Below are 17047 nucleotides of genomic sequence, written 5' to 3'. Positions count from 1 at the left end.
TGGCTACCACCTGCTGTTTTCTTTACTAGGATATATTGTTAGTATTTCCCTATTAGAAACTATGTGCCAGGAATATCAAGACCTGCCTGACTTACCCCAGTTTCTAGAATAAACATTATTCCTAATAGGAAAGGTTCCTCACAGTAAACATTTGTGTAGTAGTGAACTTCTGAATATTAATCATGGAGCCAAGCTTCTTTGCAAGAAATTAAAGAAGGAAGATCAAGCTTGCGATTTTTTATAACTTCAGACAATATCATACTTTAAATCATTATTAACTAGCTGCACTAACTTGTCTAACACAAAAAGAGATGGTTCCAGAAAATAATAGTTATTAAAAGAATAGCTAAATCTACTCATTTATATAATAAAGGCACCTAGATCACTATTGGAGAGAAATTTATTTACTACTTTTCAATATATCCTTTAGTCTAGTACTATTGGAACTATAATTCAGATCCTCAATTTTTTCCCTTTTAAATTCAAGTTATATTTTGTATCTTCTGGTTATTAAGAATATTATGTATTATTTTATGTATTTAGTTTTTTTTATAAATCCCATGAATTCAAATAGTATTCAGACCTCAGTATATTTCTTTGAACTTATCTATAAGAAACTTTTGGATATCAATCTAAGCCAGGCATGGTGGCTTATATACACCTAAAGTCTTAGTACTTGGAAGGTTGAGACAGGGGGATCAGAGGTTCAAGGTCAACCTCAGCAAATTAGCGAGGCCCTGTATCAAAAAAAAAAAAAAAAAGAGTAAGGGGGAGTAATGAAAAGGTTGGAGATATAGCTTAGCGGTAGAGCTCCCTGAGTTCAATCTCTAGTACACACACACACACACACACACACACACACACACACACTCAAACTAATTATTTTGCAATGGAAGGCTTTATGGCCACATTTTACCACTACGGTAGTTTATGAAAACGTATTACTCACTGAGATCTTTACTGTTAAAATAAAGGTCTTTAGATTGATAATTCAGATATAATGTTACCCTAAATATTAGTTGTGAGTTGTGAGTTTTAAATTTAGAAATTAGTACTTTCCAAACTTGGCTATTAAAAAAATGATTGAACCTGAAACAAACAAGAAACCACCAAAAGCCTGGTCCTTTCATATACACATACAGGATTTAAAAATTTGTTTTGCTTCCTCTTTCTCTCTCTTTTAATAGGATGAGTTTGGGTAAATGTCTGAATAGGTACCAGATTGGTTTGAAGTTTTCCAAAAAAATTTTAGTAGAAGTATATTAAGGCAAAAACTATTATTCACATTGACTTGGGAGTTTTCAATAGGGGGTTTCTTTTTTTTTTTTTTTTTTTAACAGTTCCTGTCTTTCTGAATAAAACCACTGCATAATTTCCCCCTTTTAAGAATGCATCACTGTTTAGGGAAGTGAATAAATCAAAGGTCATCTGATGTGGTCACACTTCGAAACCAGCCCCTATTTTAAGAATAATTGAAATGGTGACATAATTCACACTCTTCTGGCTTCTGGTGAAAGGGAAACCCAGACAGGACTCCCCCAGCAGTCTTCTTCATCCATCGTCATGGCTGTGGTGTTAGCTGACTTCCTTGTCATCCATCAGTCTTCTCAAGATCAGAAATGAGAATGCTTTCTTCTAAATTTGCTGTGCTAAGGTTGGTGGTAGGATAGTAAGGATTCCGAAACCCTGCAAGTCTCTGGAAGAAGCCACTATTCTGCTTGTATATGCAGAAGGAAAGTGTGACAATGGCCAGGAATATGACCAATGTCAGTGCGACCGCGAGAGGGACGACGCTGTGACTGGGCCCTGGAAGAGGGGAAGAGGAATTCAATGGTGATGAAGCATTAGATGCTCTCCCATAGATGCTTTCTATTTCAGTATTTCTAAGAAAAATCAAAGTGTTCCAATATATTCCAAACCTACCTTTTCCTGGATGCTCCTTAACAGTATGAATATCTAAAATCAAATACAAAAAATATTAAAACCAAGTTTTTCGTTTAATTCAGCAAAATTATGTCATTACCTATAGCCAGGATTAGCAACTATGGTCCATGTATCAGTTCTGGTCATCTGTTTTTGTAAATGTTTTACTGGAACTCAGCCATATTCATTTATTTATGTACTGTCTGTAACATTTTTCATGAGGCAGGACCAGTGTAACAAAGACCATGGGCCCCGAAAGCACAAAATACTTACTATCTGGCCCTTTACAAGAAAAGTTTGGTGACCCTTAATTTATAGTGGTCATTATTATTAATGTCCTCAAACACATATACTCTTATTTTTCTTTTTCTTTACTTTTTTTATACTGGAAGTTGAATGCACTCAGGTGCATTCTACCTCTGAGCTACATCCCCAGCTCTTTTTATTTTATTTTATTGCAGTATTGGGAATGGAACCCAGGGGCATTCTAACTCTGAGCTACATCCCCAGCCCTATTTTTTTTTTTTTTTTTTTTACTTTTGAAACAGGGTCTCACTGAATTGCAGAGGACCTCGCTAAGTAGCTGAGGCTATCTGTGAACTGCAATCCTCCTGTTTCATCCTCCTGAATGCTGGGAGTACAAGCATGTGCCACCATGCCCGGTTCCCTTTTTATTTTTTATCTTGAAACAGGGTCTTGCTAAGTTGCTGAGGCTGACCTAGAACATGCAATCCTCCTGTCTCAGCCTCCCAAGTAATCCAATGGATTACACAAGTGTACCACCAGTCTGGCTCATATTTTTTTTAAATTCTAAGCTAAAGCATTCTTATCTAGTCTCAGCATGTGCTACAAAAGAAATAGAAGTACAAGCTAGGTGCAGTCATAAAGTCATGAAGTTTTCGACTGAGTTGTGTTGTAATGATTTTTTCCTTTTATAACACAGAAAGATAGAGGTGAAATGGCCTATGACTTATTTGATGTAAAACAAAATATTTCCAGAATTTATTTGAATACTCTTCAAATACTTGGACTTAAAAACCTTTAAATACGCCGGGCATGGTAGCACACACTTGTGATCCCCGCGCTTGGGAGGCGGAGACAGGAGGATCGCGCAGGTTCGAAGTCAGCCTCGCTGGCTTAAGAGACCCTGTTTCCAAATAAAAATATAAAAACTAGGCCTGGGAGTGTAGCCCAGAGGTAGAAGGGCTTCCAGGAACCCCAGTACCACACACACACACAAAACAACAACCAAAAAACAAACAAAAACTTTAAATACTCAAGTTATTGTTGTTGTATTGGGGATTGAACCCAGGAGCATTCTATCTTTGAACTGCACCCCCAGCCCTTTATTATTTTTGAAATAGGGTCTCTCTAGTTTGCTGAGAGTTAATGTCAAGTTAATGTCTTTTGACATTAGTCAAAAGAGAATGAAAATGAAGGCTGACTTTACTCACCCGCCTCCATTTTACATATAAACCCCTTCTTCTCTTGACACGGGGACAACTGCCATACTCCTTCGGGGACTCTCAGGGCGACACATGGATGGGACTTGAGGTGGTCCACATCTGGCTTCCGAAGGCCCCAGTTTGATTGGTCTGTGGGTGTTCCATCCAACCACTTTATGGTTTCATCTGTAGAAGAATTACTCACTTATTTTAAGTTATGTGCATGATAATCAAACACACTAAGACTGGAATGAACCATAAAAAGCAGCCCCTAGATTTAATGAGGCTCTTCTCAGAAGTATTCAGCTCTCTGGACTGCCATGAACTCAGCACTGAAAGGCAGATATTAGTGAGGTTGCCTTGTGAACAACCATCTCTTTATTTTCGATACGTTGTTCTCATTTAGTTAATTTAGGACATCATGTTTATGAATGTAAGAGCTTGGGTACTGAAATATTCCATAAACGTGCAAGAAAAGTATTGAGTAAGTAAATAACTTCAAATCACTGAGCAAAGAAAACTAATCAATGTAAAGAAAAATCCTTTGAAGTTCGAACATCTTTGTCATTACAAAATAGCTTACTTTCTTAAGGGATTTTGTAGTGAGTTTCTTTCCCTCCCTCCCTCCCTTTCTTCTTTTCTCTCTTTTTGTTGTTGTATTGGGGATTGAACCCAGGAGCATTCTATCTTTGAACTGCACCCCCAGCCCTTTATTATTTTTGAAATAGGGTCTCTCTAGTTTGCTGACAGTCTTGCCAATTTGCTGGCAAATGAGCAAAAGGTGGGCTGGCCTCGAACTTGAGACCCTTCTGACTCAGCCTCCCAAGTACTGGGACTACAGTCATGCACCATCACACCCAGTTTACAATACATATCTTTAAGTATCATTCCCAGCCATATACCAAAAGGGTAGAGGTGAGAGACCATCCGCTGAATAGGCAGTAAGAGGAGAGGAGAGTGCATTGTCTGAAATGAATTTAAAATGAACAGTAAAACAAACTAAAGTGGATCTATTTTTATTATCACCACTGCTAGACATGCTAAGAAATTTTTGTGATTAAAATACTTCTCACAAGGGTAGTCTCACCCCACCGTGGTTCACCACTATAGTAAGCTCTTTATGCCAATGAAAATATTATTTTTACTAATATCTTTCAATACCCATCAATTACATTACAAGAGAATATCATGTCTCCATTTTATTACAACTCTGGTTTTTATGATTAGCAAATAAGAATTGTAATAGCATGATTTATCACGGAGACATTTCCATAGCTCTATTGTGCTTTTGTAGCATTTAGGACCCTGTGGCATCTTCAAGTCAGAGTGGGTTTGGTATGACACAATGAAATTTCTGAGTACAGTGTTCCAGACACGCATATTCATAGTAAGTATAAAAGCAAATCTGCTGGTGTTTGTTTTTATTTTTAATATTTGGGATTATTTCAAAGGATAAGAGAAAAGGTTATCAATGTTGTTTTGGAAGAAATGGCTTGAGGATTTATGCTGTTTTTATTTTTAACAGTAAATGCATACAAGGAGTGCTTTCTGGCTCACAGATGCCATTATCATCAGCTAAGACTGCTGTGTATTTATTTATGCCCTCTCCGCTTCTCTACCCAAATCACTTACTGTTACTATCAAATTGAGCATTCAGCCAAACCATCTGGACAGAAGAACCAAAAACAAAAAGCTCTTCCAGGAGGAATGAATTTTCAGCCTCATCCTTTATTGTTAACAGGTTAGATCCTATGAAAGAGGCAAGCAGCAAATGAGCAAGTATTTGTGTTTATACGTACTTATACTCTGTGTGTGTGTGTGTGTGTGTGTGTGTGTGTGTGTGTGTAACTGGGGATGGAACCCAGGGGCATTCTACCTCTGAGCTACACCCCCAGCCCTATTTTTTATTCTTTATTTTGAAACAGGGTCTTGCTAAGTTGCGGAGGGCCTCACGAGTTGCTGAGGCTGGCTGCAAACCTGTGATCTTCCTGTCTCAGCCTCCCAAGTACTGGGATTACAAGCGTGTGTCACCACACCCAGCTTCATAAGGATACTTTAAAAATGTTTTCTATAAGCCGGGCGTGGTGGCGCACGCTTGTAATCCCTGCACTTTGGAAGCGGAGAGAGGAGGATTGCGACAGGTTCAAAGCCAGCCGCGCTGGCTTAAGAGACCCTGTTTCCATATAAAAAAGTAAAAAATAGGTCTGGGAGTATAGCCCCTGGGAGTGTATCCCAGAGGTAGAAGGGCTTCCAGGAACCCCAGTACCACAAAAAAAAAAAAAAAATGTTTTCTATACCTTATTGTAAAGCTCAAACTTTGAAAAAACTCCCATTATTAACAAAGTGATTTTGATTACAAATCTCAAGAGAAATAACATTCAGTAAATGATACAAAAAGGATACAAGCTTGCACTTAAGTTAAAATATAGAGTATTAATTTTAGAAACCATTAAAAAATCATAATGCAAATGCATTCAAAAGGAACATTTTCTGGGAAAGAACAGTGTTCTGAAGTATCATTTTAAGTTTTCAAATTCTGCACTGGACATTGAGTTGTTATGGTAGCTGCCCCCAAACAAGAAAATTGAATAGTACTTATTGCCTTCGATAGTTTTTGTTACCTTTAGAGTCACTAAATAATAAGAAAAACAAAGAAAACCACATTGTTTACCAAAATGTCAACAAGGAGCACATGAAAGCACTTCACCATCACAAAAATTACCTTCCTTTTTGCAAAATTCATGAGCGGCCTCAAAACTCGCGCTGTCCAGGACTGTGGAAAAACTGTAGCAATTACTTTGAAATTTTATCCAGGGAATAGATGTTTCTGAGCAAAACACTGGGTTTTCAGATGGTTTGGTTTCTATGAAAAAAAGCCAGTTATGATTTCAGGGTGGTGAGCAGCTTCATTTATTGAGATAAACATTACATTTCTATGAAAGACCAAAATAACATATGTAATAAGATTTTCATGGATTGGATTTAATATAAATGATTACAAAACTAGGGCCAGTTTCTAGCATTTTTGGCAGAAGTAATCTTCATCTAAACATCACAGGGTATATTAATACATAGCTTTGTAGGGACAGAGCACTGGCTGCATGAGGGTGGCTATCTTTCATGCTTACAAGTGGAAGCCTAAAGACTGGGACATCTGGCAGCTGAATGATGCTGGCAAAAGGAATTTCCACATATACAAGGTGTGTTCTGTGCAGTGTTGGGTGTCACAGCTTTTAAAAATCTTTACTCACTAATAAATGTATGAAATAAAATAATGTGTTCAATAATATATGATACAATAACATAAGGTAAATAAAGAAAATTTGAATTCAGAGGAAAAGCATGAGGGTCAATTACATCCATGCTGAGGTCTCAGCTCTGCTAATTGCTGGCCCTGTGGTCATGGGTGTGGTACTCTACACACAGGGATCTAACAATAATATCCTTTTAACAATTTGATAAGTTTGAATGTGTTAGTGCCTGACACTTCTTAAGCTTCAATAAATGCATTGAGAGGGTCAGTTTTATAGCATTTTAGAAACAATTTTCCATATATAATATATGAATATATATGGACATATATAATTTACATTTAATTATGAATTGTTTTTATCTAAAGTTAAATAATGTATATGTTATCATACCCAGGATATAAGTAAATAATACAACGAGGATTAAAATGCAATTATGCATTCAGTGCAGTCATGCAATTAATTTAATGCAAAATGTAACTAATGCAATTATGAAATGAGAGAATTAAAATGAGACCAGCTAGTGCTAGGGAACTCTCTATACATACTATGGTAAAAGAGAGAGATGACCTGGTTGAATGTGATAAACAGCATATCAGAGAGTGAGGAAACTTGGCTTCTGCTCCTGGTACAATTGGTGGACAGCTGAGATTCTCCTGAGACCCTCATGAAACCACTTAATGCTCTGGGTTAAGTTTCATCTTTAATAAAGGGGCTTGGCCAAGTGGACTTGGTGTGAATGGGATATCATGCAAAGTACAGTACAAGATATATAGTAAATAAATAAGCACTATGAGCTAACACTGCCACCACCACCACCTTCATCATGGCTTGATGATTCTACTAGTCTTAGACTTCAACATAAATCCTGTTAAGCCCTCCACATATGCCCCAACACACGTTTCTAGTCTGATTTCTCACCTCTCAGCTTGTAATGTGGGCAGACATCAACACCAGCTGTGCCTTACGTATGCCCATCCTGACATCCTTCTGTGTCTAAGCCTTTCTCCTTGGAATGCTTCTCCATGTCCTATTATTATTACCCATTTACATCCCACCCATTCTTCAAGGTCCATCTTCCCGCCACATCCTCGCGCATCCTTTTTGCTTTTCCCCGAGTGGATATGATACATTCTTTCTCTTGCTAGTTCCCATGGCATTTGCTGCCTCTCTTATCTTACTTGGTAGCTATACCTAGAATAGCAGTTATTTGGTTTTACATCCCTGACAAGACCAGAGGCTTCTTGAGGGCAGAGACTTCTCACTGCTCACACTTGTATCTCCTGCTCATTATAGCCTTACATATAGCAGGAGTGCATGATGTATTTCTTGAGTTGAATCGAATTGTACCTACCAGTGGGCACATGACAAATGGCACCTTGCAGAAATGACTCACAGGCTGTGCTACTCCAGCGTCCATTGGTGTCAGCAAAAGCACAGTCACCAAGGAGGGATGACTCCTTGTCTTTCCAGAAAGTGAAAGAGGATTTGGTGCCATCTGACCAGTCAAAATTAATACCATTCTGTAGAGGGAAATCGAGCCATCATTTCCTTCCCACATATACTTATATTTCCATATTTTTCCACCTCTGAGTATGGGCTGACAAAAAGGAATATCTTATAAAAACAAAAAATCTTGCAATAATAATTTCCTAGTAATTAATCAGAGGGAAATAGAATCAATACTTTGGTTTTTTTTAACACCAAAATGAATCCAAAATTTATCAAGGATAGGAGCATAAATTAAAAACATAAGTGTTACTAAAAACTTAATATTTTATGATTTGGGTGTGGAGAAAAATCTTTCTAAATGATATAAAACCCAGAGATCAAAACACAAAGTTGACTACAAGAAATTCTGTAATGGAAGAACACAATAAGCAATCATAAAAATACCATTCTTTCATCTATTACAAGGACAAGGATAAAAATACTGACAAAACTCATTGTTAATAAGGATGTTAAAAAATAGATGTAATCTTTTAGCATGTAAATTGGTGCAAACTTTTGGAGGGCAATTTGATAATTCTTGTTAAAATTTACTTCTGAAATTTTACTTCTGGAAATTTACCCTATCTGCACAAAGGTATTTGTTGTGCATTGTAATTGTGAAAAACTGAGAAATACCCAAATGTACATTCACAGGACAATAGTTTAATAAACTGTGGTATATCTATGTATACTTCTGTTCCAAAGAATGCATGAAAATTCTATGTACTCACATGAAAAGTTATAGAAGACATATTAAATGAAAAAAACAATTTAAAGGACAGTATATGCAACATGTTAGAAAACAATAGATATATTCATCCAATACACATGCATACATGTGTATACATAGAAATTTTCTTGATAGCATCCAAGAAACTGCTTAGAATAACATAGGGGAATAGAACTGGAGGTCAAAACAGGATAGAATTTACTTTTCACTATCTTGAGCATGTAATGCTTTTATTTAAAACAAAATCAAAAGAAAAAAGCTTATTCTCCAAATCATGTTTCTAGAAGAAACAAAAAGAAAGCCAACATGTTAAATTTATGGGAGCACAGAACTAATAATAATCAAATTTCAAGGCAGAAAGCATCAGACATTGTTTGAGGGAATTTCTTAAATATAACATTACCCAAATGTAGTGCTTGAGTTTGAAATGTGTTCCAGTGTATATATGACACAGGATTCTGGGGTACTTGGAAATTTTCAGAGAGAACCTTTGAAGGCCTTATGACTAGAAATTAGGCAAGTTGATGTTTATCCTAAAAAGATGCACCTCTTATTTTGTAGCCACAGATTGTCAGTTTATTTTAATAAACCAACGATTTAAATGTTATATTTACTATGATTTCTGGGAATTTTTTTTCTGTACTAATTTCAATGGCTACATCATGAAGGAGGTAGATATGCCATTTAATTATGCAAAGCTATCCCAAGGGACCTAGGGCACCTACATCTGTGGTGAACAATCCAATCCAGTGGGCATGTCCTAGCCGGCTGAGGACAACGGTGAGGAAGGACTGTTGGTACTGGTCTGCAATGCTGAGCAGTTCTGCACCATGCATCTGGCAGGTTCTTATTGCTGCATACCAGGTCAGATTTGCATTAATTATTTTGTATGTTCTGTTTCCAAATTCCAAGGTCTTGGGGATGGGATACATATCAGATGTATTTACGTGGTGTTCAGAAGTATCTAGAATAACAACAACAACAAAATCATCTGGATGAGAAAAGAGGAGGCATAACTAGCAGGTATCCTTGTTACCATGATCCACATTGACCAGAGAGTTCTTCCTCCATTGACTATTTTAAAATGAGGGCACTACCAAAAGTGTACATGATGTGAAAGCATTGGAACACTTGGAAAAGTTAATGAATGAGTTTCTTAAATATATAAGCTTGGATTGGATAATTTCTAGGAGAGTTTCTGTTTTTGTTGTCTGAAGATTGAACTCAGAGCCTTGTGCATGGTAGGCAAGTGTTCTACCACTGAGCTACATCCCCACCTTCAAGAGTTTCCTTTTTTTTTTTTTTTTTTGGCGGGTCTGGGGATGAAAACCAGGGGCATCCTACCTCCGAGCTACACCCCCTGCCCTGTTTTTTATTCTTTATTTTGAAACAGGGTCTCACTAAGTTATGGAGTGCCTCACTAAGTAGCTGAGGCTGTCCGCAACCATGATCCTCCAGTGTCAGTCTCACAATGCTGGGATTACAAGAGTGTGCCACCACACCCAGCTCCAAGAGTTCCCATTTTGACTATCTTTTGTCAAACTGACCACTTGTTACTATAGCTGCTGGTACTCTCCACAGGCAGCTTTCTTCTGCCTCACACCCTGCTCCAGCAGCACTTAATAACAGGTTGTTAACATGCATTATGTAGTTATAGATTGCATTGCAAACTTAATTTTATAAGTATATTTTCTCAGATAAAACACTTGGTGATACTTTTGAGACTGTAACACTCATTGATGTGTTTAATCTATAAATTCTAAAAAGAACTTTTCAAAACTCAAGTTAATCAATGCTAGAAATACATGCACACACAGTTCCTATGAGGTGACTATTAATATGTCACCTATCGGGGTTGTTAAGATTTATAATTTAGCCAGGTGTCATGGCGCACACTTGTAATCCCCATGCTTGGGAGACAGAGACAGGAGGATCACGCAGGTTCGAAGCCAGCTGCACTGGCTTAAGAGACCCTGTTTCCAAATAAAAATATAAAATAGGTCTGAGAGTGTAGCCCGGAGGTAGAAGGGCTTCCAGGAACCCCAGTACCACAAAAATAAAAGATTTATAATTTATCTTATTATTATAAAATTTAAAAGTTACAAAATTCATTAATGATAAGGCAAGGTTTTCTGACACATGGTCACTGGTGCTTGCCTGTGATGAGCAGCTAAGGTCATATGAAAAGCCAGTGTGTATTTGACATAGATAGTTTTTTGATAATATGTGTGGTTTGCTTTTGTGTTTAGTATTGTATGGTGGTGTACTGTCAGAGGTTGAATATAGATAAACTAAAATATGAAAATAAAGTTTCTATACTGTCTGATCCAAAGTGACTTAAATTCCTCTCTGTATACTGGTTTATTACATCGGGGTTGGAAAGGAGCATAATGTGGTGTGGATAGATCAGAAGATCTAGGACTTTATTCCATTACTGCCCCTACGTAGCTAAGAGAACCTTGGAGAATTAAACTCAAATTTCTGGTCTCTGAGAAACTGATATGGTCTCCTTTTTCAATAGAGTGATGTGGGTAGGATTCATTGAGTTATTCACATAGGACGCATAGCACTGTATCCGGAATGCACCAGGCATGCAATAAATGTTACTTCTTGCTCCCCTTTCTCTCTCTGGTCATAGTCCCACTCCCCATCCCAATAAAAATAGCAAAATGAGAAGTTTACTTTACCCAAATCTGTTACCCCAATATAACAGTTGTACATATAGCAAAACAAAAGTGAAATTAATATGTTTACTAACTAACTTATGATGGATTGAATTCTGTTATCAATTTATTCATTGCCAGAAGTATGTTTGCCAGCCTATATACCCAGGCTTTGATTTATACAAAAAATATAATACCAAAGTAGCTTTTTAAAAAGTGACAATTAGTAAAATTAAAGTAACTGAAATTCTCCATATATGTGACCTGAACATCAACTTAACTGCCCCCCCAATCTGATCATTGGGTTAGACATACATATTTTTACATATATCAATTTCTTTCTATGTAATAGATTACATCAAGTTTCAAAACAAGTGATTTTGAGCAACATAATTTTCCATTCATTACCCTGAAAAAGAAAAAAAAAACTGTTGGAAACCAGGTTCCAAATGTGAGTCTTAACTTTCCCTTCCTTTCTCGTTTTATTCAGATCTATTTTCTTTCCTCCCTTCCTTCCTTCCTTGTACCTACCTACCTACCTACCTACCTACCTACCTACCTACCTACCTTTTTTTCTGTGGGATTGGGCATTGAACCCAGGAGCATTATGCCTCTGAGATATACCCCCAGACCTATTTTATTTATTTTTACTTTGAAACAGGGTCTCGCTAAGTTGCTGAGGCTGGTCTCAAACCTGCAACCCTCCTGCCTTAGCCTCCCAAGTACTGGAATTACAAGGATGCACAACCATGCTTCCCTTATACAGATCTTTCTATTCTTTCAAGAAGATAAGTGACTTTAGGCTCAAGTCCACAGTGGGCACATATTTACATGGCAAATAAAGAAGAGGAGTAGAACTTTGGTATTCATTGTAAAGTACAAGATTTTACGAAGTTGAATAATACTTTTCAGAAATAATATTAATCAAAATGCCATATCATTTGTTAAACATATACTGGGAACTATGCTGCACATTATATATGCATAGGACATAGATGCTGAAATCAAGGTTCATAGAAGATAAATTAATGGAACTGAACTTATTACACAGGTGTGGTACAAAGTCATGTGGAGTGAGCACTCCAGGACCTGTGCTCTCATCAACTATCCAACACTATCTCCAAAAGAACATCTACACTGCTGGTTCCCAAAATAACACAGAGAGAAAGAGATCAAATGGTATATTTGAAGAAGAGATCAAGTAGAAGAAGCAGAATCATATTTAATTGAGAGATCTCAATTACCATCAAGGTCATGTGTTCCTCAATTTTTTCTCCCTAAGCCTTAGTTCATCTATAAAATGGGGAAACTTTGACCTCTTTCCTAGAATCATCTTGAGGATTTTATGGCATAATGCTCATAAACCTAAGATCACTCACAGAGCATTCACATTGCTGATTGACACTATTGGTTATTTGTAATAGTACGGTGCTATAATTTGGATTTTAAATGTCCTCCAGGAGCCCATGTGGTAAGGGATTACTTCTCAGTGTGAGTTTATTGGAAGTGGAGAGAGAGGAAGAGAAAGAGGAAGAGAGAGAGAGAGAGAGAGAGAGAGAGAGAGAGAGAGAGAGAGAGAGAGAGGTTCTCCTGTTTGTTCTCTTTCTTGCTGTGTGATGCCTTGTGCCACCTTGGGAATCTGCCAGTAGAAAGGCCACCACCAGATTCAGGCCCTGACCTAGGATCAGAATCATGAGCCAAAATAATGCTCTTTTCTTGATCAGTTAGTCTGCTAACTTCATTTTAGCATTTTGTTATAAGATTAGAAAATGGGCGCCAGGCGTGGTGGCTCATGCTTGTAATCCCCGCCCTTGGGAGGCAGAGACAGGAGGATTGCTCAGGTTCGAAGCCAGACGCATGCACTGACTTAGGAGACCCTGTTTAAAAAAAAAAATATATATGCATGTATATTATATATATGCATGTACATTATATATATGTATGTACATATATATGTGTATATGTATGTATGTGTGTGTGTGTATATATATATATATATATATAATATATATATATATATATATATATATATATATATATATATATATATATATATAAAGTCTGGGAGTGTAGCCTGGAGGTAGAAGGGTTTCCAGGAACCCCAGTACCACCAAAAAAACAAAGAAGAAGAAAATGGACTAATACAGGCATATAATCCCAGAACAAAGCAGGGAAGCACTTCAACAGGACTAAAGTAGATGTGTAGACTAGGTCATTAGTCAAGTGGCTTCCATAGCCCTCAGAACACAATTTAAGAGCATAGTTCTAGGTTGGTGGAGATTAAATAACTAAATACATGTAACAATAAAGAATAACTGCCAAACACTGTTAGCTGTGAAACTCCTTGTTGTACAGTGTCATAAACCAAATAAAAGATAAAGAGGAGCTAAAGTAATGGAAGGAATAAAAACCCAAATATTCCTTACCCTGCACTTTTTCACAAACAAATCCGTAGCCTTCTTTTCCACAATCTTCAAAATACCACTTTCCGGTGAAATGAAAATTAGGATTACTTGACAACAAGGCACAAAGAGGAGTGTGCTTTTGCACTTCAGTGGTATTATGGCTTGGAGTCTTTAAAAAAGTACAGAAGTTACAAAAATATAGTAACATATAACATTATTATGACATTAAAATATTTATTTAGGACATAATTTTGAAAATTGAAACACCATTATTTATTCACTTTGCAGTTCTTTCTGTTTCTTTACAAAAATTATTTTTGCAGTTCTGGGGATTGAACACTGGGCCCTGCATATGTTAGGTAAGTGCGCTACCACTGAGCTAAATCCTCATGCCCTCCTTATTTGCCTTTAATAAACCAGTTCAAAAATCACTTCACACTTCAAAAATAAACAATAATTGTGGTGGGCACAGTAATTACGTTTATGGAACACATGAAAATTATGTGAAATTATTTTATTTTTTGTGGTACTGGGGATTGAACCCAGAAGCATGTGACCTATGAGCTACACCCTCAGCCCTATTTTTTATTTTGAAACAGGGTCTCACTAAGTTGCAGAGAGCCTCCGTACATTGCTGAGGCTGGCCACAAACTTGCAATCCTCCTGTCTCAGCCTCTCGAGTACTGGGATTACAAGCATGCACCACCACATCTGGCTGAAAGTATTTTATAAAAATTAATACCCGGCTTGCTCTTATTATTAAAATACAGATTCTGATTTGGAAGGTCAGGGTGGAATATGGGATTTTTCAAGATTAACAAGAAAGTGGGTGTGGTGGTGCATGCCTGTAATCTCAGTACTGGGGAGACTGAAACAGTAGGATCACAGGTTCAAGGCCAGCCTCAGCAATTTTGCAAGGTCCCTTAGCAAATTTCTTTTTCAAAATAAAAAATAAAATAGGAGCCGGGAGTGGTGGCGCACGCTTGTAATCCCAGCATTCAGGAGGCGGAGACTGGAGAATCGCAGTTCACAGACCGCCTCAGCTACTTAGCGAGGCCCTCTGCAACTCAGTGAGACCCTGTTTCAAAATAAAGAATAAAAAATAGGATAGGGGCTATAGCTCAGAGGTTGAATGCCCCTGGGTTCCATCCCCAGACCCGCAAAAATAAATAAATAAATAAATAAATAAATAAATAAATAAAATAGGACTTGGTAGAATGCCTCTGGGTTCAACCTCTAGTACCAAAAAACCCTCCTCCCCCCAAAAAATAAAATAAAAATTAATATATGAATAATAAACTAATATAAATTTTTGCTACAAAACATTAGAAGAAACAAATGTTAGCAAACAAGTCTTTAATCAGATCTCTTGCCAAAATTATTTCTAAAAAATAAAACTTACATTTATTGTATCAAATGGAGACCAGTTAGAATATACGACATGTTTTCCATTTAGCCATTTTTCATAATCATCACTTCGTAACCCTATCCACACATCAGTAGTTTGGCCAAAAAGACTCATAGTGATGAAAGCTGAAAGATAGGGACACATTATCTAATTTAATACCACATAAACCATTAGGATAATTATCAAATTTTGTTTATAATTATGATTATATTTAGATGGCGGCAAAACTTAATTATGAATCAATTTTAGGAATGTGTTACTTTGTCCTTGTTAAGGTAATGCAGTTTCTTTCATTTTTGTTTCAATTTAAATTGATGTAAATTAACTGGGTAGCCAGAGATTCTATTATATCATTAACAAAACAATTTTCAGTGTTCATTCAATGCCTTTTTAAACAAAACAAGATTTATCTATCATACACTAAATATCAAATAAAAGCATATGGGTAAATATAAAGTATCTAAAAATCATATCATGCAACTATAATAGACTCTACCGGGATTATTTTAGCTATTTTGGAATGCTGATCATTAATATGTCCTTAATTTTCCACTGCTACTGGTGAAATCAAAACCTCCAAGACTCAGCAGCTTAGAAGCAATGAGTATACTGACTTTTAAAGATGTCATGACATAAAACGTTATTGTTCAAATGAAAATTTTGCTTATTCATTTATTTATTTATCTTTGGTACTAGGGATTGAACTCTAGGGCGTTCTACCTCCTATCTATACACCCCCCACCCAATTTAAAATTTTAATTTTGAAACAAGGTATTGGTAAGTTGCTAAGGGTTTTCCTAAATGGCTGAGGTCCTTGAATCTATAATCCTCCTGTCTTAGCCTCTCAAATACTGTGATTACAGGTGTGTACCACCAGGCCTGGCAGTAATAATGTTAATTTGGAAATGTTAGAATTTTTGGAATATCTAAATTAATACTTGAATAAAAATGACTATTTTTGACCTGGTTGAACACTGAATGATTTACCTTGCTCCACTTCATTTTCAATGGCGACTAGCGTTCCCCCTTCTTTATTGCAGAAATCTCGAGCATCTGTCCAATTCCTCAGATTGCTTGGGTCTTTTGGGATCTTTACCAAAAGACACTACCAAAAAAACATCAAAAGGAAGCGTTCATTTTTGTATTTTTCTAAATGAAGTAAAATTTACCAAACACACTGAATATTAGTCTTGACAATTATTTATAATTTTCTTGGGTACAACTAACTCATATTTCTTTCAACTGTTCTAAAGGCATTAAAGTAACAGAAAGAGAAGCAGCTTTCAGGGCCAATGACTTGCCTGCATTCACATCAGGCAGCACAGAAGCAAGGACGTGTTTTGTCATGTGGTATATCAGAGCAGGATCTTCTCATGGAAAATAGCATGTGTCCTAGAAAGGACCCAACCTGCTTACAAAGGTCACAGCAGCAGATTTAATCCAAAAAAGAAGTCAGGGAGTGACTTCTTGGCAATGAACAGCTTAGCTTGCATTTATTTACAAGCACACTTGCTCACTCTAAGTGAGAAAGGAATGCTAGGAAATTAACCCACATCAGGTATTTAGATTCACTAAATTCTCAGAATCAGCCATTTGGCCAATAAGCCCATCGGGAAGAGAAAAAAAGGGGAGGGGGAAGAAGCCCAGTAGAATGAGAAGCAGGCCAGGACTAAGAAAACCTAGGAAGAAGGAGAAAGAAAGGGAAGATCCTCCTGAGGATCCTGTCTGTAG

At 36.8% G+C, this 17047-nt stretch overlaps 1 protein-coding gene across 1 annotated transcript in view; it reads right to left on the bottom strand.

The window, feature by feature from the left end:
• Window positions 1-1591: 1591 nt before the first annotated feature.
• Window positions 1592-17047, bottom strand: part of PLA2R1 (phospholipase A2 receptor 1) — a gene marked incomplete at both ends in the record, with an annotated part of 111688 nt that continues 96232 nt past the window's right edge. The window contains 10 exons of the mRNA XM_080689393.1: window positions 1592-1806; window positions 1924-1956; window positions 3378-3554; window positions 5001-5117; window positions 6091-6231; window positions 7974-8142; window positions 9566-9804; window positions 13930-14077; window positions 15311-15441; window positions 16304-16421. Of these exons, the coding sequence (XP_080545519.1) occupies window positions 1592-1806; window positions 1924-1956; window positions 3378-3554; window positions 5001-5117; window positions 6091-6231; window positions 7974-8142; window positions 9566-9804; window positions 13930-14077; window positions 15311-15441; window positions 16304-16421 (1488 nt within the window). The remainder of the gene's footprint in view (window positions 1807-1923; window positions 1957-3377; window positions 3555-5000; window positions 5118-6090; window positions 6232-7973; window positions 8143-9565; window positions 9805-13929; window positions 14078-15310; window positions 15442-16303; window positions 16422-17047) is intronic.

Source organism: Muscardinus avellanarius, assembly GCF_963383645.1.
Source record: "Muscardinus avellanarius genome assembly, chromosome: 2".
Taxonomy (NCBI): Eukaryota; Metazoa; Chordata; class Mammalia; order Rodentia; family Gliridae; genus Muscardinus; species Muscardinus avellanarius.
This window is presented reverse-complemented; position numbering and strand designations above follow the sequence as displayed.